Genomic DNA, 24,503 nt, shown 5'->3' with positions numbered 1-24,503 from the left:
TGCATGCGGACAAGAAGCGTGCGGATAGCAATTTGCTTTTTGTCGGCATGCAGTCATAAATGTAATACAGATGAGAGGTTCCAGGAAAAGGGACCGGTAACGCTAACCCAGCAGCAGCACACGTGATGGAACGGGAGGAGGGCGGCGCAGGAGGAGAAGGCCACGCTTTGAGACACAACAACCCAGGCCTTGCGTGGTGGGTGAGCGGTGTACTACTGTTCCCAGCAGAGACACAGAGCACAATGCTATACAGTGGTGGGTGAGCGGTGTACTACTGTTCCCAGCAGCGACACAGAGCACAATGCTATACAGTGGTGGGTGAGCGGTGTACTACTGTTCCCAGCAGCGACACAGAGCACAATGCAATACAGTGGTGGGTGAGCGGTGTACTACTGTTCCCAGCAGCGACACAGTGCACAATGCTATACAGTGGTGGGTGAGCGGTGTACTACTGTTCCCAGCAGCGACGCAGAGCACAATGCTATACAGTGGTGGGTGATCGGTGTACTACTGTTCCCAGCAGCGACACAGAGCACAATGCTATACAGTGGTGGGTGAGCGGTGTACTACTATTTCCAGCAGCGACACAGAGCACAATGCTATACAGTGGTGGGTGAGCGGTGTACTACTGTTCCCAGCAGAGACACAGAGTGGCAGTAAACACAATGCTATACAGTGGTGGGTGAGCGGTGTACTACTGTTCCCAGCAGCGACACAGAGCACAATGCTATACAGTGGTGGGTGAGTGGTGTACTACTGTTCCCAGCAGAGACACAGAGTGGCAGTAAACACAATGCTATACAGTGGTGGGTGAGCGGTGTACTACTATTCCCAGCAGCGACACAGAGCACAATGCTATACAGTGGTGGGTGAGCGGTGTACTACTGTTCCCAGCAGAGACACAGAGTGGCAGTAAACACAATGCTATACAGTGGTGGGTGAGCGGTGTACTACTATTCCCAGCAGCGAGACACAGAACACAATGCTATACAGTGGCGGGTGAGCGGTGTACTACTGTTCCCAGCAGAGACACAGAGTGGCAGTAAACACAATGCTATATAGTGTGGGTGAGCGGTGTACTACTGTTCCCAGCAGCGACACAATGACTGGGGGGACCCTGGCTAGCCTGGCTGGAGAGAGAACTACCCTGCCTGCCTACCCAAAGCTAAACCCACAGACAAATGGCGGAGAAATGACGTGGATCGGGTATTTATTTACCCGAACCACGTGACCCGTTCGGCCAATCACAGCGCTAGCCGAACGTTCGTGGAACGTTCGGCCATGCGCTCTTAGTTCGGCCATATGGCCGAACTCGAACATCACCCGAACAGGGTGATGTTCTGCAGAACCCGAACAGTGGCGAACACTGTTCGCCCAACACTAACCCCGGCTCTGCAGTACAATGATTGGTTATGGGGACTCCAGTCCCCAATAACCAATCATAGTACATAAATACTGAAATGGAAGCAGCGCTGAAAGGTAAAAATCGCGCTGGTGTTTCAGGGGTAAAACTCCTCAGTTGTGAAATGGTTAAAATGGTTCCACAAAGCCTACTTATCTCCTGTCCGATTGGGAAAGATGAGCACCCTTCATAATATTTGTTGCTTTAAGTGTGGACAGGACTGGGCTGACTTTCTGCACTGTGTGTGATTTTGTCCTCAGGTCAATAATTACTGGAAATCTGAAACCCATTTTCTGGGATACACTCTAGGTCTTCCTGATGTTTTCACATTCAAGGCATGTACAGTGGCTTGCAAAAGTATTTGGCCCCCTTGAAGTTTTCCACATTTTGTCATATTACTGACACAAACATGAATCAATTTTATTGAAATTCCATGTGAAAGACCAATACAAAGCGGTGTACACGTAAGAAGTGGAACGAAAATCATACACGATTCCAAACATTTAGGGCTGTTTCAGACGGGTGTTTTTGTGGCGTTTAACGCAGGGTTTCAGATGCAGCATTTTTTTGGGATCTACCGCCATGCCATGCAAGTGAATGGGAGCGTTTAGAGCTGGCTTTTGCAGGCTTTCATGAAAGCCTGGCGGTAGATCCCGGCATTGCGTCTAGTCTCGAAAGCAACATGCTGCTTTTAGAGGTGGTAAATACCAGGAACCAATAGCAGAGACCAGAACTGCTAGCCTTGACCGCTTCCCAAAAGCCTTCAAAAGCTAGCTTTTAAACGCTGGCGTTGGAACGCGATGCCAAGCAAAAGCTCCGCAGACACCCGTGTGAACCAGCCCTGAAAAAAAAAAATAACTGAACACACCATCCCCACTGTCAAATATGGTGGTGGCAGCATCATGCTCTGGGGGTGCTTCTCTTCAGCAGGGACAGGGAGGCTGGTCAGAGTTGATGGGAAGATGGATGGAGTCAAATACAGGGCAATCTTGGAAGAAAACATCTTGGAGTCTGCAAAAGACTTGAGACTGGGGCGGAGGTTCACCTTTCAGCAGGACAACTGCCCTAAACATAAAGCCAGGGCAACAATGGAATGGTTTAAAACAAAACATACCCATGTGTTAGAATGGCCCAGTCAAAGTCCAGATCTAAATCCAATCAAGAATCTGTGGTAAGATCTGAAAACTGCTGTTCACAAATGCTGTCCATCTAATCCGACTGAGCTGGAGCTGTTTTGCAAAGAAGAATGGGCAAGGATTTCAGTCTCTAGATATGCAAAGCTGGTAAAGACATACCCTAAAAGACTGGCAGCTGTAATTACAGCAAAAAGGTGGTTCTACCAAGTATTGATTGATTTAGGGGGCTGAATAATTACGCACACCCCACTTTGCAGTTATTTTTTTTATTTTTAATTTTTGGAATCATGTATGATTTTTGTTCCACTTCTCACGTGTACACCACTTTGTATTGGTCTTTCACGTGGAATTCCAATAAAATTGATTCATGTTTGTGGCAGTAATATGACAAAATGTGGAAAACTTCAAGGGGGCTGAATACTTTTGCAAGCCACTGTATGTTCGGTATGTTACAAGATGTCTCGTGTGGTCGCTGGAATGCTTCTGAGAATCCTATTATTTTACTCTAGGAAATCTCTTGTCCTTAAAGAGACACTGAAGTGAAAACAAAATGATATAATGATTTGTATGTGTAGTACAGCTAAGAAATAAAACATTAGGAGCAGAGACATAAGTATAATATTGTTTCCAGTACAGGAAGAGTTAAGAAACTCCAGTTGTTATCTATGGAGAAGACCCATTGAGCTCCACTACTTTCAAAGTCAGAGAGCTCTGTTTTCTGAAGCTTGTTATCTCAACTGTCATTAACTGAATGTTATTTTACTCTCCAGAGGACAGGTCAATAGTTCACTAACCTGCTCTGTAAAAACATTTAGAATGCTGAGTAGTGTGTAAACTGCAAATATTGGAGAATGATGCAATGTTATAAAAAAAACACTAAATAAAAATATGAGATTATTTTCTCTGCTACTAATGTTCTAGTAATTATCCGTACTACACAACCAATTCATTGTGTCATCATTTTTTTTTAAAAATCAATAAAAAAAAAAATCGCTTCAGTGTCTCTTTAAGTGGAAGACAAGTAATGTCCCCAGCAGGGTTGCTCAGCAGGACCCCGAATGCGAAGTTCCCCTGAAAAATTCGGGTGTTTTTTGGGTTTGCCGCATGCGAACCCGAACCTGAATGCTGCGATCAGAGCCGAAGCCTGCCGAATGTGCGCGCTCGAATTCGGCCGGATGGAGCTGTGGGTTCGGTTTCGGCTTCGGGATTCAGGGATGATGTGATTGGGCCAATCAGAAGTCCTCCTGCCGAGGACCTGGCAACCCTAGCAACCAATCAGAGGAGGGGAGCCTGGCCCTCCCCTCCTCTATATAAGGCGGCGGCCATGTTGCGGAGCCACGCACTTGTGTGACTGCTGCTGGTGCTGAGAGATTCTCCAGTGCTGTGCAGTGTCTGAGCAAGTGCTTTTCACTGCTAAACCTAGCGTTTTGCTTCCTAAACACCTCCTAAACACATTTATTGTTGTCTTATATAGTTAGCTAGTATTTTGATTGTTTTTAGTCAGCTAGTGTATAGTGTATACTGTGCTAGGCTAGTGTTAGTCTGTGAGCAGGCTAGGCCTGCTAGCCTAGGTAGCCTTCGCCTACTACTAGCTTAGGTAGGTTAGGGATTCTAGTTAGTTGTGTACTAGTAGTACTAGTTTAGTTAATTATTACTGATGTAGTCTGTTACTTTATTAGTTTCAGTACTGTGTTAGTTACTGACTGTGACAGGCCACCACCAGCATCCATTGTGAGTGACCTGACCTGTGACTGTCTGTCACCTCACCTGCCCGAGCCTATTGATTGATTGCGTCTGACCGTGTGTGATCGTTTGTAATTGTCACCGACTGTCTGCCGCACGACTTACTTGTATCGTAGTACGCTAGGTGTTTCTTAGTTACCTGCGTGCATGCATACTACTAGTGTCTACTACTGTACTACTAGTGTACTAGTACCCGTTCACTTATATTTTTTTTCACTTTTACTGTGTGATTTTATTATCATCCGTAGTGTGTGTGATAAATAAGAGTTACAACACATACAGGCCACCACCAGCATCCGTTGTGAGTGACCTGTGACTGTCTGTCGCCTGCCCGAGCCTATTGATTGGTTGCGTCTGACCGTGTGTGACCATTTGTAATTGTCACCGACTGTCTGCTGCACGACTTACTTGTAGCGTAGTACGCTAGGTGTTTCTTAGCTACCTGCGTGCGTACTACTACTGTCTACTACTACTACTAGTCACCACCAAGTCACCACCAACACAGACTTTATTAAAGTTTACACCCTTTCCCGCCCTCTTCTACTTATTTTTTTATACTGTATTTGTATAGTGCACAATGACTGGCAGAGGTAGAGGGTGAGGCACCACCAGGAGAGGAAGCGCCATTGCAGGAGCCACTGCCAGCAGCAGCAGGTCTGGGACTGGTCCGCCGCCAGCCACTGACCACAGGGAGAAGGGAGCAGAGGCGCAACAGCAGCGTGTTGCGCCCATCTTTGAGACGGGTCGTCGCCCACGGCCCATTGGGGAGAGTCAGGTGCAGGCTGTGCTGGAAATGATGGCGGGGCAGGAAGCCACCTTTTCCAGCCAGGCCTCCAGCACCAGCGAGACTAGTGCCACCAGCACCAGCACTCCTGTCCGCAGCAGGCCTCCATCAGCGCTTGAGGCCACGGTCACGGTGACCCCATCAACCAGCCTGCCCTCAATGAGCACGCTCTTCTCCCCTGAGACTGTGACCATGTACAGGGATGTTTTGGAGAAGTATGAGTTGGAGATGATGGGGCCAACCAAGGAGGAGGAGGAGGAGTTTGAGGTGCAGAAGTTTGTTGTTGGCACTGAGGAGGAGGGGCGTGATGCAGGGGATGTTGGGGTAGAGGAGTTGGTTGAGTCGGGCTCACAGAATTTGTTTGGGGTTGATGATGATGACTTGATAGATCCTTCCTATGTGCCACCAGTACCACAAGCACAGTTGGTTGAAGGCAGCTCGTCATCGGAGGAGGAGGCGTCTCTGGCGCAGAGGCACGGCAGCAGCAAGGCGGCCAGCACAGGGCGTGGAAGGCAGGAGCCACAGCCTGCTGCTTCAGTCGCTACCACCACCCGCAGCAAACCTCTAACTACAACCAAAAAGGCACAATCCTCCAAGGGCAACCAAAAACCCTAGCCCTCAAGCTCAAAGAGCAGGTTGAAGTCCCTAGTCTGGCGGTACTTCACCAAGTGCCCAGTGGACCCGACCCGTGCAATTTGCAACAGTTGCAATCTCAGTCTCAGCAGAGGTCACAAACTCGCGATATCCACAAATTGAGTACCTCGTGCCTGCAGACCCACTTACAGAGCAGACATTTTGAGGACTTTAATGAGTTGGAGAAGCTTATGCAAAGTCGTGCAGGCAGTGGTCCGAGCCAGACAGCCACTGCACAGATTTCAGCAGCAGCAGCAGCAGCCGACCCTCCTGCCCATCCAGCAGCAGCAGCAGCAGCAGCAGCAGCAGGAGCACAGCAGCAACTCACTCCCACCCCCCACCCCCCCCCCCCCCCCACGGACAGCCAGTCCTCAGTGGCCTCATCAGCTCCCTCCACAGTGGCCTCCTCATCCTCCCGTGCAGGCAAACGCTGCAAGACCCTGCTCAGCGAAGCATTCCCCGGTGTGACCAAGGTGCTGCCTCCCACCCACAGGCGCATCCGGTTGCTGAACGGGTTGCTTGCCCGGGCCATGTGCTCCCAGCTCCTGCCATATTCCTTTGTGCAAGAGGGGAGTGACATCAGAGCGCTGCTGCAGGTTGGGATCCCGGAGTGGCAAATCCCCAGCCGCCACTATTTCTCCCGCAGGGCGATCCCAGCACTGCACCGCTCTGCCATGGAGAACATGGGCTGCGCGCTGGATCACGCTGTCAGTGCGCGGATCCACATAATCATGGATTCCTGGAGCAGCCGGTTTGGGACAGGGCGCTATCTGTTCTTTATGGCCCACTGGGTCAGCCTGGTGGAAAGCCCGAGCGAGGAAGCAGCAGGTCCATCCTCGGGCGCAGCAGCACCAGTCGCCCACTACGTGGATCCACCGTGCGGGGTCAGGGGAGAAGCAGCAGCTCCCACCGCCAAGCAATCCCGTCTCTCCAGCAGCGTGAAGGCCCGCCACTGCCAAGCGCTGCTGGAGATGAAAAGCCTGGGGAAGAACTCCTTGACAGCATCCAATGTGCTCCGGTACCTCAGGGAGCAGGAGAGGACGTGGCTGACCCCCAGAGGTCTCACTGTGGGATTGGTGGTGTCTGACAATGCCGCCAACCTGCTGTCTGCCATCAGCAGTGGAGACTTTCTCCACGTCCCTTGCTTGGCCCACGTCCTGAACCTGGTGGTGCAAAAGTTCATGCGCACCTACCTGGGGATGGAGGAGCTGTTAGAAGCGGCGTGGAAAATTGTGCGCACTTTCCGCCGCTCAGCAGCTGCCGCAGCAAAACTGGCAGACTTCCAGCAGCAGGAGGGCCTGCCACGACACCGCCTCATCATAGATGTGCCAACTCGCTGGAACTCCACCCTGGCGATGTTGGAGCGGCTGGTTGAGCAGAGGAGGGCTGTCAACCGGTACATCTATGATGCCACTGTCGCCGGCACCGGCAGCAGAAGCAGCACCACACTCCAGCTCCTCACCAACGCGCAATGGGAGCAGATGCAGCAGGTCTGCTTGGTGTTGGCTCCCTTCCTGCAGAGAACCAACCTGGTAAGTGAACAACGGGCATCCCTCTTCCAGTGGGTGCCCTTTGTTTGTCTGCTGGACAGGGCACTTGGCGATTTGGTGGATTTGGGAGAGGAGGCCCTGAAGCAGCTGGAACAGCAGCCACCTGCGCAGTCCACTGCTCCGCAGGTATTTGAGTCCCTGGAGGAGAAGGAGGAGGAGATGGAGGTGCTGGACGTTGCTGCTGGGGGGGAACATCGGAGCGCAGGGTCAACGCTGACCCTGATGTCTCTGTTAGACGATCCACCCTGTTCCCCATGGCAGCGCACATGCTGCGCTGCCTGCGCACAGACCCCAGGGTCAAGCGGATGCAAGCGAGGGAGGACGCCTGCATCAGCATGATCCTGGACCCATGGCTGAGTGGGAGGTGGGATCAGTTTCTGCCTGCCAGAGACCGTGAGCAGCGTGCAAGGGAGTTGCAGGAGATCCTTGTTCGGCGATTGGAGGAAGCCTTCCCCCCACCTTCCATTCCCTCTGTCCCTGTCCAGCAGCCAGCAGCACAGCAGCAGGTGCCTGCGGCCAGCAGCAGCGTCAGGTGCCCAGGAACCCTGCTGTCATTGATGCAGGCGTTCTACATGAAGGTACAGCAGTCGAGAGAGGAGGTGCGGGCAGCAGCCACCTTCGGTGAGAGTCACAGCCAGCGCATGATCCGGATGGTGGCCGACTACATGGGATCCTTCAGTGGGCTTGACACCGGCAATGAAGAGCCTGTGGACCCCATGGAGTATTGGGTGGAGCGCTTGCACATCTGGAGGGAGCTTGCGCAGTATGCCCTGGAGGTATTGTCTTGCCCCCCTTCCAGCGTGCTGTCTGAGAGGTGCTTCAGTGTGGCCGATGGCATGGTCACCGAGAAGCACTCTCGTCTGTCCACAGAGGGCATGGACAGAATGACATTTTTGAAGATTAACCAGGCCTGGATAGAAGGCACGTTCCTGGCACCTGTTGTCGGCGAAAGGAGGACATGAGGTGCCTGCCTGGGAATTACAATACATTGTCTGCTGCCTGCCATACGTGACTCCTCCTCCTCCTCCTCCTGCTGGCCTGCTGCATTGATTTACCTATGAATTTATTTATGTATTTATTGTATTTCTACCGGACTCCTCCTGCTGCTGCTGGCCTGCTGCATTGATTTACCTATGAATTTATTTATGTATTTATTGTATTTCTACCGGACTCCTCCTGCTGCTGCTGGCCTGCTGCATTGATTTACCTATGAATTTATTTATGTATTTATTGTATTTCTAACAGACTCCTCCTGTTGCTGCTGGCCTGCTGCATTGATTTACCTATGAATTTATTTATGTATTTATTGTATGTCTACCGGACTCCTCCTGCTGCTGCTGGCCTGCTGCATTGATTTACCTATGAATTTATTTATGTATTTATTGTATTTCTACCGGACTCCTCCTGCTGCTGCTGGCCTGCTGCATTGATTTACCTATGAATTTATTTATGTATTTATTGTATTTATAAAGCAGCAACATATTACACCGCGCTCATTTTCATCCTGCTGCTGTCAGTGGTCCCACCGCCAGAGTCCACACTATGCATTGCCTTCTGCCAGTGCCACACGCAACTCCTCCTCCTACTGCTGCTGTTGTATTTATCCTGCTGCTTTCAGTAGTCCCACCGCCAGGGTCCACACTATGCATTGCCTGCTGTCAGTGCCACACGTCACTCCACCTCCTCCTCCTGCTGCTGTTGTATTTATCCTGCTGCTGTCAGTGGTCCCACCGCCAGAGTCCACACTATGCATTGCCTGCTGTCAGTGCCACACGCCACTCCTCCTCCTGCAGCTGCTGTTGTATTTATCCTGCTGCTGTCAGTGGTCCCACCGCCAGAGTCCACACTATGCATTGCCTGCTGTCAGTGCCACACGTCACTCCACCTCCTCCTCCTGCTGCTGTTGTATTTATCCTGCTGCTGTCAGTGGTCCCACCGCCAGAGTCCACACTATGCATTGCCTGCTGTCAGTGCCACACGTCACTCCACCTCCTCCTCCTGCTGCTGTTGTATTTATCCTGCTGCTGTCAGTGGTCCCACCACCAGAGTCCACACTATGCATTGCCTGCTGCCAGTGCCACACGCCACTCCTCCTCCTACTGTTGCTGTTGTATTTATCCTGCTGCTGTCAGTGGTCCCACCGCCAGAGTCCACAATATGCATTGCCTGCTGTCAGTGCCACATGTCACTCCACCTCCTCCTCCTGCTGCTGTTGTATTTATCCTGCTGCTGTCAGTGGTCCCACCGCCAGAGTCCACACTTTGCATTGCCTGCTGTCAGTGCCACACGTCACTCCACCTCCTCCTCCTGCTGCTGTTGTATTTATCCTGCTGCTGTCAGTGGTCCCACCGCCAGAGTCCACACTATGAATTGCCTGCTGTCAGTGCCACACGTCACTCCACCTCCTCCTCCTGCTGCTGTTGTATTTATCCTGCTGCTGTCAGTGGTCCCACCGCCAGAGTCCACACTATGCATTGCCTTCTGCCAGTGCCACACGCCACTCCTCCTCCTACTGCTGCTGTTGTATTTATCCTGCTGCTGTCAGTGGTCCCACCGCCAGAGTCCACACTATGCATTGCCTGCTGTCAGTGCCACACGTCACTCCACCTCCTCCTCCTGCTGCTGTTGTATTTATCCTGCTGCTGTCAGTGGTCCCACCGCCAGAGTCCACAATATACATTGCCTGCTGTCAGTGCCACATGTCACTCCACCTCCTCCTCCTCCTGCTGTTGTATTTATCCTGCTGCTGTCAGTGGTCCCACCGCCAGAGTCCACACTATGCATTGCCTGCTGTCAGTGCCACGCGTCACTCCACCTCCTCCTCCTGCTGCTGTTGTATTTATCCTGCTGCTGTCAGTGGTCCCACTGCCAGAGTCCACACTATGCATTGCCTTCTGCCAGTGCCACACGCCACTCCTCCTCCTACTGCTGCTGTTGTATTTATCCTGCTGCTGTCAGTGGTCCCACCGCCAGAGTCCACACTATGCATTGCCTGCTGTCAGGGCCACACGTCACTCCACCTCCTCCTCCTGCTGCTGTTGTATTTATCCTGCTGCTGTCAGTGGTCCCACCGCCAGAGTCCACACTATGCATTGCCTGCTGCCAGTGCCACACGCCACTCCTCCTCCTACTGCTGCTGTTGTATTTATCCTGCTGCTGTCAGTGGTCCCACCGCCAGAGTCCACAATATGCATTGCCTGCTGTCAGTGCCACATGTCACTCCACCTCCTCCTCCTGCTGCTGTTGTATTTATCCTGCTGCTGTCAGTGGTCCCACTGCCAGAGTCCACACTATGCATTGCCTTCTGTCAGTGCCACACGTCACTCCACCTCCTCCTCCTGCTGCTGTTGTATTTATTCTGCTGCTGTCAGTGGTCCCACCGCCAGAGTCCACACTATGCATTGCCTTCTGCCAGTGCCACACGCAACTCCTCCTCCTACTGCTGCTGCTGTATTTATCCTGCTGCTGTCAGTGGTCCCACAGCCAGGGTCCACACTATGCATTGCCTGCTGTCAGTGCCACACGTGACTCCACCTCCTCCTCCTGCTGCTGTTGTATTTATCCTGCTGCTGTCAGTGGTCCCGCCGCCAGAGTCCACACTATGCATTGCCTGCTGTCAGTGCCACACATCACTCCACCTCCTCCTCCTGCTGCTGTTGTATTTATCCTGCTGCTGTCAGAGGTCCCACCGTCAGGGTCCACACTATGCATTGCCTGCTGTCAGTGCCACACGTCACTCCACCTCCTCCTCCTGCTGCTGTTGTATTTATCCTGTTGCTTTCAGTGGTCCCACCGCCAGAGTCCACACTATGCATTGCCTGCTGTCAGTGCCACATGTCACTCCACCTCCTCCTCCTGCTGCTGTTGTATTTATCCTGCTGCTGTCAGTGGTCCCACCGCCAGAGTCCACACTATGCATTGCCTGCTGTCAGTGCCACACGTCACTCCACCTCCACCTCCTGCTGCTGTTGTATTTATTCTGCTGCTGTCAGTGGTCCCACCGCCAGAGTCCACACTATGCATTGCCTGCGGTCAGTGCCACACGTCACTCCTCCTCCTCCTCCTCCTGCTGCTGTTGTATTTATCCTGCTGTCAGTGGTCCCACCGCCAAAGTCCACACTATGCATTGCCTGCTGTCAGTGTCACACGTCACTCCACCTCCTCCTCCTGCTGCTGTTGTATTTATCCTCCTGCTGTCATCGGTCCCACCGCCAGGGTCAACACAATACATTGCCTGCTGCAAGTGCCACACGACACTCCTCCTCCTGCTGCTGCTGTATTTATCCTCCTGCTGCTGTATTTATTCTCCTGCTGTCAGTGGTCCCACCGCCAGGGTCCACACAATGCATTGCCTGCTGCCAGTGCCCCACACACGTCACTCCTCCTCCTCCTCCTGCTGCTGCTGCTGTTGTATTTATCCTCCTGCTGTCAGTGGTCCCACCGCCAGGGTCAACACAATACAGTGCCTGCTGCCAGTGCAACAACGTCACTCCTCCTCCTGCTGTATTTATCCTCCTGCTGCTGTATTTATCCTCCTGCTGTCAGGGTCCACACAATGCATTGCCTGCTGCCAGTGCCACACGTCACGATTTTAGTTGTTTTTTTTAAGTACACCTATTTCAATGTGAATTCCCTTTCAAAAAAACACACACAAAAAACCCAAATTCGCGAACACGAATTTTTACCGAATTTTGAGCCGTAACCCCGAACTGAATATGAATTTGAACCGAATTTCGTGGTCGAAGGCGAATTCGAATTCGAATGTCATGCGGACCCGAATTCGAATGTACCCGAACCGAATTTTGGTACATTTGAGCATGCCTGGTCCCCAGTTTATTGGATTGGAAGAGACTGGTGAACTTGGCTCTCCCTCTCTATAAGCTAACTTACCAGTCTCGCATTCAGTCCAACAAATTTAATAACATTTGGTCAGTGTGGGTCGATTCTTCAGACACGGTAATCCCAAATTTGGATATAAATATTTCAATTCAGGACCTTGCATCTTGATACTATGATTGTGTATGAACCTATGATATCATACTTGAACGATTTCACTCTGTCAATCACCTGCTGTTGTGATGATTTATTTATTTTCCCCTCGGTAACCTTATATTGTTTGAGTATACCATGCATACTTATCTGTCATTGACTTATACTATGCTTGATTTGATTCATGCCTTGGACTGTAACTTGTTTGTTTTTTGTTTTTGTTGTTTAACACTGTGATGATTTTAGCTCTATTGCTGGAGTTATTTGTTGAAAAATTTAATAAAAAACATAATGTAGACAATGAAGTGAACTACAATGTGATTTATATATAGAAATAATAATATTTATCCAGTTCATAAAGGGGATTCTTGTTTTTTGGTATTTTTATGGGGGGAGCTGAAGTTCTGTTTATTTTATCTAGATAGTTTAATAGTTGTAAGAGTGTCTCTTATAATCAGTATTTCCAATTTAAATTCACAGTATACAGTCATCGGTACAATGGCACCATCACTGAATTCTCCTCAAGAATTTTTGAGAGGGAAGCCAAAAGCTCTTGGGGTAAGTACCTGAGCTCCTTCCTGCATGACTGCAGTTAAAGGGAACCAGGGGGCCCAGAAAAAAAGATTCTATACATACCTGGGGCTTCCTCCAGCCACATACGCGCGGATCACTCCCACGCCGCCGTCCTCCGCTTCCTGTATCCGGCGGTACCGGGTCCCGTAGTTTCGACCAGTCGGCCAGTTGGCGGCAGCACGTGGACAATTGTCCGCAGCACAGGGGCTCCCGGCATACCCGTACGCGTGCAGCTGCATACTGCGCAGCCGCACGCATAAGGGTATGGAGGGAGCCCCTGCTCATGCGGACAATTGGCCGCGTCCGCTGGAAGTGACGGGACCCGGTGCCAGCGGATCCAGGAAGCGAAGGCCGGCAGCGTGGGAGCGATCCATGCATATGGGGCTGGAGGAAGCCCCAGGTATGTATAGAATCTTTTTTTCTGGGCCCTCTGGTTACCTTTAAGGTGCATCAGTTGTGTTGCAGAATGATTCTACATGTCATCTCACTGCCCGTACAATTCCATGAGCCTGTTCACATCTCTGTGTTGTCATGCATCTGGTCATTCTAACTTGCTGCATGCAAGCTTTGAATTAACATGTATAGTACAATGCGCACAGCGTCCATTGCAGTTCACATTATAATGCATGCATTTAGCAAAACGCACAGTGTGAATCCACCCTTAAAGCAATCCTGAACTGAGAAAAAATAGTCAAACAAACATAGACATGTCATACTAACCTCCTGCGAAGTCTGCCCATCAATCTTTTTCTCTTTTCCCACGCCCTGTTTGTCCTCTATAATCAATGGAATTCTCCAACCTTCATTTTAAAAATGGTAATGACCGCGTAACAGCTTCAGGGTGAGCACACTGTTAACCTGTATTATTTCTTGAGCCATATGGAAATGTGGACATTACTTTGCACATCAGTTGTCCTTTCAATTACAACATTAACAGCAACTGATATAGTGAAAAAGGGCACTAAGGCTTTCAGCTTCTTGAGAGAAAAGTCTGACAAGATCTAGTCAAAACTGGAAGGAATTGTTGTTAGAAGAAAATTGTGAGCTTCTGAGCAGAACTGATGGTGAGGTAAGTATATAATATGTATTTGCAGGTACATCATGTATTTATTTAAATAATTTTACTGTCGGGTTTACTTTAAAGGCATTGTTAATTTTTCTTAGTTTTACTATTGTTTATTGGGTTATCAATTTTCTCATTAGAAGCACAATGAAAACATTTGAAACCACCCATAATTAAAGCAGATGGGGAATGTCAGGAACCGGCCCGCGGCACGCCTGCGTATACGGTTCACGACTGCGGGTTTGACCAGATCAAGCAGGGAACAGCCTTATTCAAGCTACAAACAAGGCTGTGACCCCTAAAAAACTTCTAACTGCCACCACTAGCAGTTTGCTAGACACGTCCACTCGGCTGTTGAGTGCTCAGCACGCAATCCGCAAATGCCCCCCACACACAATGCAATTACAATCTCATACGGTAGGGTTGCCAAAACGTACAAACAGGCACGGACTTATACACAGTTACACTTCAGTTTCTTCTAGGCTATGAGTGCTGGACAATGAGGGCAGAGGTAATGTACATTTACATGCAGACTCACATTAGCCTTCAGTTTACTCTGGCCAGGTGATCAATTACTCCCAAGCACAATACACATCTGAGGTTTTACTCAGTAGACAGAAACAGGACAGACATATGTTCTGTTATTATCCTTAACATTATCAGCACCCCAATATATCACCACAGGGTAGACCATAATAACAGGTACAATGTCAAAAAGTATAAACAGAGAGGGTATCAGTAAAAAGGGAGAGAAAGAAAAATCAAAAGAAGTCCCTGGTAACATGTGATCTGGACAGAGGATGAAGGTAAGTCCAAAAGATAAAAGTTAAATAGACCAACAGATAGAAAAATAAATAATAGGGAAGTTATCCCATACCTAGACATAAGGGGTGGGGGGGGGGGGGAGAGGAGAGGCACATCAAAGGGTTGATATGAGAGATAGCATGGTCAGTGTATGAGAGGCTGAGGTTATATAAAACATTAAGAAAAAAAAAATGAGACCGTGGACTTAGTCATAAAAGGGTAATGATAAGAGCAAGTATAACTGCAAGGACCCAAATGTAGAATACAGTGACTAAGGCATCTAATAGGACCTGTGTCGGAAGGTAGTATCACATTTTTGATCACTGTGCCACGTCTATGGGTGTCTAGCCTGTTCTAGTGCAACAGGTTGGACCAGTATTTACGGGTTCCATGTGGTTTTTGCTACTACCTTCCGACACAGGCCCTATTAGGCTGTGGCTATCTTTCTTATTGCCTATCTTACCTCTTTGGCAATGTAACTACTGAGCCGATAATTACTGTCTCATTTTACATTTGCCGTATTACCTTTTATGCTATCCCTTTTCTCATCTATTATGGCTTTTAACCTTCTATATGCCCCTTTGGGTGTATTGACACTATATCTCTTTAGACATTGTGTGGAGACCCTGATTTTCATCACTTGTTTCTTGGAATTTCTTTGTAGGGTGTTGGTTTCTATATGTTGATACATTATATTAATGTTTTTAATTGGATCTCTTCGATTCTTTTGTAGAAAGTGCTTATATTTATGGCCTGATGAAGAGCATTGTCGTTGCCAATTAACATTTTTGCTGAATAAATTAAGCCTTTACTATGATTGATTATCAAGATTCCTGTTCTGGATGATTGTTTATGCTAATAAAGAGCCTACTGCAGAGACCTCCCTCTTTTTAAGAATTGTTGTATCTGTGTCAATAAAGATTTTTGATAGTTTTGTACCACAAGATTTTGCAAGACTCGATGCTTTATGTCCTTTCTATAAATGCAGAAAGTTGGAACACAGACAGCAGGAGGTAAAATACAGCAGCAGCAGCAGCAGCAGTAGGAGGAGTGACGTTTGGCAGCAGCGCATAATTCTGGGGGTCAGCCACGTCTTCTCCTGCTCCCTCAGGTAGCAGAGCACGTTGGCTGCCGTCAAGCTGTTCTTACCCAGGCTTGTCATCTCCAGCAGCGCTTGGCAATGGCGGGTCTTCACGCTGCTGTTGAGGCGGGTTCGCTTGGAGGCAGGAGCTGCTGCTTTTCCCCTGACCTCACGTGGTGGTACCACGTAGTGGGCGACTGGTGCCACTGATGCGCCCTAGGATGGACCTGCTGCTTCCTCGCTGGCGCATTCCACCAGGCTGACCCAGTGGGCCATGATGGACAGGTAGCGGTCTGTCCCGAAGCGGCTGCTCCATGAATCCATGGTGACGTGGATCTGCTTACTCATGGCGTGATCGAGTGTGTGGCCCACTCTGGGATCCCATACTGCAGGAGCGCTCTCATGTCACTCCCCTCCTGTGCAAAGGAGTACAGCAGGAGCTGGGAGCACATGGCCCGGGCAAGCAACCCATTCAGCACCCGGATGCACCTGTTGGTGGGAGTTAGCACCTTGGTCACACCGGGAAAGGACTCACTAAGAAGGGTCTGGCGGCGATTGCCTGCACAGGACAATGAGGAGGCCACTGTGGAGGGAGCTGATGGGGCCACTGAGGACTGGCTGCCTGGGGGGGAGGGGGGGCAGTGAGTTGCTGACTGCTGTGCTCCTGCTGCTGCTGCTGGATTGGCAGGAGGGTGGGATGCTGCTGCTGAAGTCTGTGCAGTGGCTGCCTGGCTCTGACCACTGCCTGCGCCACTGTCCTTCAGCTTCAAAAACTCACTGTACTCCTGAAAATGTTTGGTCTCTAAGTAGATCTGCAGGCACGAGGTACTCAACTTGTTGAGATCGATTTGTTACCTCTGCTCAGACTGACACCGCAACTGTGGCAAATTGCACGGGTCTTGTTGTCTTCGCACGTAGTGAAGAACTGCCAGACTGAGGATTTCAACTTGCCCTTCAAGCTTGAGGGCTGGGGATTTTTTTTGCCTTTGGAGGGTTGTGTTTTTTTCACTTTGCTTGGAGGAGGTTTGCTGCGGGTGGTGGTAGCAGCTGAAGCAGCAGGCTATGGCTCCTGCCTTCCACGACCTGTGCTGGCCGCCTTGCTGCTGCCGCGCCTCTGCGCCAGAGATGCCTCCTCCTCTGATGACGAGCTGCCTTCAACCTATTGTGCTGATGGTGGTGGCACATAGGGGCGATCCAGCAGGTCTTTACTATCATCCCCAAACTTCTCCTCTGAGCCCACCTCAACCAACTCCTCTACCCCAACATCCCCTGCATCACGCCCCTCCTCCTCAGCGCCAACAACAAACTCCTCCACCTCAAACTCCTCCTCCTTCTTGCATGCCCCCATCATCTCATCCTCAAACTGGTCCACGACATCCCTCAAATCGCACGCAGTCCCTGGAGTGAAGAGCGAGCTCAGTGAGGTCGCTGGGTTTGACGTGACCTCAAGCGGTGGTGAAGGCCTGCTGCGGACCAGAGTGCTGGTGGTGGTGGCACTGGTGTCGCTGGTGCTGGAGGTCTGGCTGGAAACGGTGTCTTGCTGCTCCGCCATCATTTCCACCACAGCCTGCACCTGACTCTCCGCAATGGGCTGGGGGCGATGACCCATCTCAAAGATGGGCGCAACTCGCTGCTGCTGCGCCTCTGCTCCCTCCTCCACAACTCTGTGATCAGTGGCTGGCGGCGGACCAGTCACAGACCTGCTGGTGCTGGGCCTGCTGGCATTGGCTGCTGCAATGGTGCTGCCTCTCCTGGTGGTGCCTCGCCGTCTACCTCTGCCAGTCATTGTACAAGTATACAAATACAATAAGAAAAAAAATATATGAGTAGAAAAGGGCGGGAAAGGGTGTAAACTTTAATAAAGAGTCTGGGTTGGTGGTGACTGGTGGAGAGTGACAACAAAAAATGAAAGTTTTTTTTTTTAAATAGTAGTAGTACTACTAACAGTAGTGTAGTCTACACTAACTAACAGTAGTGTAGTCTACATTAACTACGCTAACTAACTCGTGTGACAGACAGTGACAATCAAAGTCTGTGACACATGGACACAATCAATAGGGTCGGGCAGATGACAGTCACAGATCACAACAGATGCTGGCCTGTGAAGTAACTATTACACAGTACAGAAGCTAATAAACTCACAGACAGTAGAAATTAAGTAAACTAGTAGTAGTAGTGGTAGTAGTAGTACGCAACTAACTATAATCCCTTGTGTAGTACACGATAACTAAGTCATGTGGCAGACAGTGAGTGACAATTAACCTCCTTGCCGGTTATCCCAAGCTGAGCTCAGGGTAACCTGCGCAGGAGGATTGGTCAGGCCCCGCTGGGCCGATTTTCACAAATTTTTTTTATTACACGCAGCTAGCACTTTGCTAGCTGCGTGCATAAGTCGATCACTGCTGCTGCGCCGCGCCGCCCCAACCCCCCCAGACCGCTTGCGCAGCCTGGCCAATCAGTGCCAGGCAACGCTGAGGGGTGGATCGGGATTCCCTCTGACGTCCTGACATCCATGACATCGGTGACGTCATCCCGTCAAGTATGAAAAAAGTTAAATACCTTTTCATAATCCAGATCCAAGGAGGACACCATCCGCGCCCTCCCATTCATTCCGCCATGACACCCACAGTAATACCGGCCCCGGTCAGGTCCCAACCCCTCCGAACGGGTCGGATTCTCATTCCCCCATCAATATGGCCACCACAGATTGCCGCGGCTGCGCAGCCCGCATAGACGCGATTGCGGCTGCGCAGCTCTAGGGCCTCCTCCTGCCGCGTCATCAATATACGTGCATACATCAGATGCATTGGGAGGAGGCCCTAGAGCTGCACAGCCGTAATCGCGTCTATGTGGACTGTGCAGCCGCGGAAATCTGTGGCAGCCATATTGAGGGGGGAATGAGAACCCAACCGTTTCGGAGGGGTCGGGACCCGACCGGGGCCGGTATTACTGTGGGTGTAATGGCGGAATGAATGGGAGGGGGCGGATGGCGCCCTCCATGGATCTGGATTATGAAAAGGTATTTAACTTTTTTCACATTTGTGGCCTCGGAAGTCCTTTAAATATTGTTCCCTGCTATCTTTTTAACATATCCTGCAAATTTGGTGTTGCTAGGATGTAAGGGGCCTTTGCTATTAAATGCTAAAGTCGGCGGGTGATATAACCAACCAAAGTTACGGGGGTGAAAAAATGCTAAATTCCCCCATAGGCTTTCATTGGGCCTCCTATATCACTTTCCAAAATCTCAAATATTTTCAAAGGGCGATGGCTCAGCAGTGGCAAATTTTCTCGCATTGTAGGGACTCTTAGGGGGATCATGACTGGTGAGTTTTGGGCCCCTAGGCCAAAGAGGTCATAGCCCTAGGGTCACAAATACCTGTTTATTTGGGCAATGTTAATGGTGGAGATTCTGACGAATATAAGTCGCAGCCATGGCAAAGTCTGAATCTCACGACATGTTGCACACAGGTAGAAGGCATATTTTTGTACTTGTACTATGATGTTGGGTTCCCTAAATCTCTGCAAACCAGAGTTACGGGGGTGCAAAAATGCTAAATTCCCCCATAGGCTTTCATTGGGCTCACTACTTCACTTTCCAAAATCTCACATGTTTTCAAAGGACGATGGCTCAACAGTGGCAAATTTTCTAGCATTGTAGGGACACTTAGGGGATCATGACTGGTGAGTTTCGGGCCCCTAGGCCAAAGAGGTCATAGCCTAGGGTCACAAAAACCTGTTTATTTTGGCAATGTTAATGGTGGAGATTCTGACGAACATAAATCGCAGCCATGGCCGTTAGCAAAGTCTGAATCTCACGACATGTCTCACGCAGGTAGAAGGCATATTGTTGTACTTGCACTACAATGTTGGGTTCCCTAAATCTCTGCAAACCAGAGTTACGGGGGTGCAAAAATGCTAAATTCCCCCATAGGCTTTCATTGGGCTCCCTATTTCACTTTCCAAAATCTCACATGTTTTCAAAGGGCGAAGGCTCAGCAGTGGCAAATTTTCTAGCATTGTAGAGACTCTTAGGGAGATCATGACTGGTGAGTTTCAGGCCCCTAGGTCAAAGAGGTCATAGCCTAGGGTCACAAAAACCTGTTTATTTTGGCAATGTTAATGGTGGCGATTCTGATTTTACATAAATCGCAGCCATGGCCGTTAGCAACGTCTGAATCTCACGACATGTTGCATGCAGGTAGAAGGCATATTGTTGTAATTGCACTGCAATCTTGGGTTCCCTACATCTCTGCAAACCAGAGTTACGGGGGTGCAATAATGCTCAAATCCCCCATAGGCTGTAATTGGGGCCTAGGTTTTGTGGGTACAAAAGCGCAGGTTTCTGCTGAACGGTACTGCTGAGCAGCCCCACATTTTCAGGCTTTGTAGGGAAATTAAGGGGGCTCAGGGCTGGTGAGTTTCGGGCCCTTACCTTCCGTTCTGCAGAAACCTGCGCTTTTGTACCCTCAAAACCTAGGCCCTAATGAAAGCCTATGGGGATTTGAGCACATTTGCACCCCTGTAATTCTGGTTTGCAGAGATGTAGGGAACCCAACATTGGAGTGCAAGTACAACTATATGCCATCTACCTGCATGCAACATGTCGTGAGATTCATACTTTGCTAACGGCCATGGCTGCGATTTATGTTCGTCACCACAGTACCATTGCAAAAATAAACAGGTTTTTGTGACCCTAGGCTATGATTTCTTTGGGTCAGGGGCCCAAAACTCACCAGTCATGATCCCCCTAAGAGTCCCTACAATGCTAGAAAATTTGCCACTGCTGAGCCATCGTCCTTTGAAAAAATGTGAAATTTTGGAAAGTGAAATAGGAAGCTTAATGAAAGCCAATGGCAAAATTCTTTTGCACCACCATAACTCTGGTTGATTTATCACCCACCAACTTTAGAAGTTCATAACAAAGGCCCCTTACATCCTAGCAACACCAAATGTGCAGGATATGTTAAAGGGAAGGTTCACGGACCCAAAAAAAAATAATAATCCACTTACCTGGGGCTTCCTCCAGCCCGTGGCAGGCATGACGTGCCCTCGCCGCCTCTCCGGAGGCTCCCGGTCTTCTCCGATGGTGCACCCGACCTGTCCAGGTCGGGCTCTTGTGCGCTTCAACGTGCGTCTCACGCGGGCAGGTGACGTAATCGGACGTCCTCCAGGCTGTACTGCCCAGGTGCAGTAGTTTTGCGCCTGTGCAGTACAGTCTGTAGGACGTCTGATGACGTCAGCGCGCCCGCTTGAGACGCACCTTGGAGCCCAAGGAGAAGCCCGACCAGGAAGCCGGCCTGACCAGGTTGGGTGAGCCACCTGAGAAGACCGGGAGTCTCTGGAGCGGCGTCGAGGGCACGTCCTGCCTGCCATGGGCTGGAGGAAGCCCCAGGTAAGTGGATTTTTTTTTTAACCATGGATCTTCCCTTTAAAAAGATAGTGGGAATCAATGTTTCAAAAAAAAATTTAACATTTTTAATTTTGGGGAATGTTCTGTCTCAGTGTGGGAAATCTGAAAATAAAAATGAGGTGGGGTCCCCCCTCCTAAACCTCTGTAACCCTTCGCCCCCCATGCGGGCTGGGATATCCAGAATGCGGAGCCCCGGCCGACTGGGGCTTCACACCCAGAGCTACACCAGCCCGCATGGTCCATGGTATGGGGGGGGGGGCTCTGGGGGGGGAAGGCGGCCAAGCCTCCCCCTCCCCACCCGGAGCCCTTGTGCAATCCATGGACAAGGGGCTCTTCCCCACCTCCGGTGCGCCAGGAGAAGGTGGGGGCGACGACTCCCTGGGGGGGTTCATGGTGGCATCTGGGAGTCCCCTTTAAGAATGGGAATCCGGATGCCCACCCTCCTCCCAGGAGAAATGAGTATTGGGGTACAAAGTACCCCTTACCCATTTCCACAAAGGGTTCACCTCCCTGACGGTAAGCCCATGCTGAGCATGGGCTATGCCGCGCAGGAGGATTTCTCAGGCCCTGCTGGGCCGATTTGCATAATTTTTTTTTGGTACACACAGCTAGCACTTTGCTAGCTGCGTGTACTTCCCGATCGCCGCTGCTCCACGCCAATTCGCCGCTACCCACCGCACCGCGCCTCCCCCCCCCAGACCCCATGCTGAAGGGTGGATCGGGACTCCCTTTGACATCACGACGTTGACGACGGGGGAAGCCCTAATGGAAATCCCGTTCAGAACGGGATTTCTGGACAGACTTGATCGCCAGAGGCGATCGGAGAGGGTAGGGGGATGCCGCTGCACAGCGGCTGTCATGTAGCTAGTGCAAGGCTAGCTACATGATTTAAAAAAAAAAAAATTAAAAATAGTGCTGCGCTGCCCCCTGGCGGTTTTAATTGATCGCCAGGGAGGTTAAATGAAATAAAAACACAACAACTAGAAAAGTATTTTATTATTCTAAATTAACCAGAAATACTTACCTGTGCCTATAAGAAAATGTTCCTACGCCCACATCCTCAGCAAACGATCCAACGTTTACAGTATCCTCCAATCTTGCCATCTTTAACTAAGTTGATTGGAGTTCTCCCACGGCAATTAACTATACTATACCTTAGAATGCGCTCTGCTGACGCATAGCGCCAGCTCCCGCTGTCCTTCCCGCCTCCTCACCTGTCACCCTCACCTAACCTGGCTAGGGTGCCAGCCTAGGTGAGGGGTGACAGGTGCAGGCAGGTGGGGAGACAGCGGGAGACAGCGCTATATGTCCTGCACAGGACGCATTCTAAGGTATAGTAACTGGCTCATCAATGAGCCGGTTCTTTTTGTATTGAACCAAATGAATCGGCTCTGCACCGATTCATTTGATTCAATACAAAAAGAACTGCTATATTTAAATGGAAGGGGGGGGGAGCAGGTCTGCCTACCTATGAATTACTGGGGGGAGGAGGGAGAGGTCTGGCTACCTATGAGTTACTGGGGGGAGGGGGGAGAGGTCTGGCTACCTATGAGTTACTGGGGGTAGTAGGGACAGGTCTGGCTACCTATGAGTTACTGGGGGTAGTAGGGACAGGTCTGGCTACCTATGAATTCCTGGGGGGGGGCAGGTCTGACTACGTATATTTAACCACTTGCCGGCTGCCCACTACCTAAGGGCAGTGGCAAAGTGGCATGCCCAGGACCACGTAACGCCGATGGGTGTCGGGTCCTGGAACTCGTTCTGGTCGGGGACTGCACGCGCATCCGCCGGTAATAGGCTCCGCCCATATGCGACATCAACCCGCCGGCCGTTCGGAAGCGCCGGCGGGTTGTTAACTCCTCGATCACCGCGTTACAAGCATATAATACACTTTGCAATGTCTACAAAGCGTATTATACAGGCTGCCTCCTGCCCTGGTGGTCCCAGTGATCGAGGGACCACCAGGGCAGGCTGCAGCCCTCCCTGTCTGCACCCAAGCACACTGATCTGCCCCCCCTGCCCCCTGATCACCCACAGCACCCCTCAGACCCCCCCCCCAGCCCACCCCCCAGACCCCTGTTTGCACCCAATCACCCCCCTAATCACCCATCAATCACTCCCTGTCACTATCTGTCAACGCTATTTTTTAGATTAGGTCCTAAACTGCCCCCATGGGGGCTCCTTATCACCCCCCCACCCCCTCAGATCCTCCCCAGACCCCCCCAGACCCCTCGTGTACTGTATTCATATATTCCCCCCTTGTAATCACCTGTCAATCACCTGTCAATCACCTGTCAATCACAAATCAATCACCCCCTGTCACTGCCACCCATCAGCTCAGACCCTAACCTGCCCCTTGTGGGCACCTGATCACCCGCCTACACCCTCAGATTGCCCACAGACCCACCCTCAGATAACCTACGAAAGTGCATTGTTTACATCTGATCTCCCCTCTAATCACCCAGCGATCACCCATCAATCACCCATCAAACACCCCGTCACCACCTGTCACTGGTAGCCATCAGATCAGACCCTAATCTACCCCTTGCGGGCAACCAATCACCCGCCACACCCTCAAATAGCCCCCCAGACCCCCTCTGATCAACTCGCCAGTGCATTGCTTGCATATATTCTTCCTTGTAATTACCTACTGATCACCTATCAATCACCCCGTCACCCCCTGTCACCGCTACCCATCAGATTAGACCCTAATCTTCCCCTTGCGGGCACCCAATCACCCGCCCACACCCTCAGATAGCCCCGCAGACCCGTTCTGATCAACTCTCCAGTGCATTGCATGCATATATTCTCCCTTGTAATCACCTACTGATCACCTATCAATCACCCTGTCACCCCCTGTCACCACCTGTCACTGCTACCCATCAGATCGATCAGACCCTAATCTGTCCCTTGCGTAGTGTTGGGCAAACAGTGTTCGCCACTGTTTGGGTTCTGCAGAACATCACCCTGTTCGGGTGATGTTCGAGTTCGACCGAACACCTAATGGTGTTTGGCCAAACCGTTCGGCCATATGGCCGAACTAAGTGCGCATGGCCGAACGTTCCCCGAACGTTCGGCTAGCGCTGTGATTGGCCGAACGGGTCACGTGGTTCGGACCCGAACGTGCTCTGATTGGCCGAACGGGTCACGTGGTTCGGGTAAATAAATACCCGATCCACGTCATTTCTCCGCCATTTGTCTGTGGGTTTAGCTTTGGGTAGGCAGGCAGGGTAGTTCTCTCTCCAGCCAGGCTAGCCAGGGTCCCCCCAGTCATTGTGTCGCTGCTGGGAACAGTAGTACACCGCTCACCCACACTATATAGCATTGTGTTTACT

At 50.6% G+C, this 24,503-nt stretch overlaps 1 protein-coding gene across 1 annotated transcript in view; it reads left to right on the top strand.

Annotated features, from left to right (window-relative positions):
- Positions 1–24,503, top strand: part of LOC137536222 (membrane-spanning 4-domains subfamily A member 4A-like) — a 211,496-nt gene that overhangs the window by 20,850 nt on the left and 166,143 nt on the right. The window contains exon 2 of the mRNA XM_068258334.1: positions 12,718–12,795. Within this exon, the coding sequence (XP_068114435.1) occupies positions 12,736–12,795 (60 nt within the window). The 5' untranslated portion in view covers positions 12,718–12,735. The remainder of the gene's footprint in view (positions 1–12,717; positions 12,796–24,503) is intronic.

The sequence above is a fragment of the Hyperolius riggenbachi genome, chromosome 10, assembly GCF_040937935.1.
Source record: "Hyperolius riggenbachi isolate aHypRig1 chromosome 10, aHypRig1.pri, whole genome shotgun sequence".
In the NCBI taxonomy this organism is placed as follows: domain Eukaryota; kingdom Metazoa; phylum Chordata; class Amphibia; order Anura; family Hyperoliidae; genus Hyperolius; species Hyperolius riggenbachi.
Note: the sequence above shows the minus strand (reverse complement) of the source record. Positions and strands in the feature narration are given on the sequence as shown.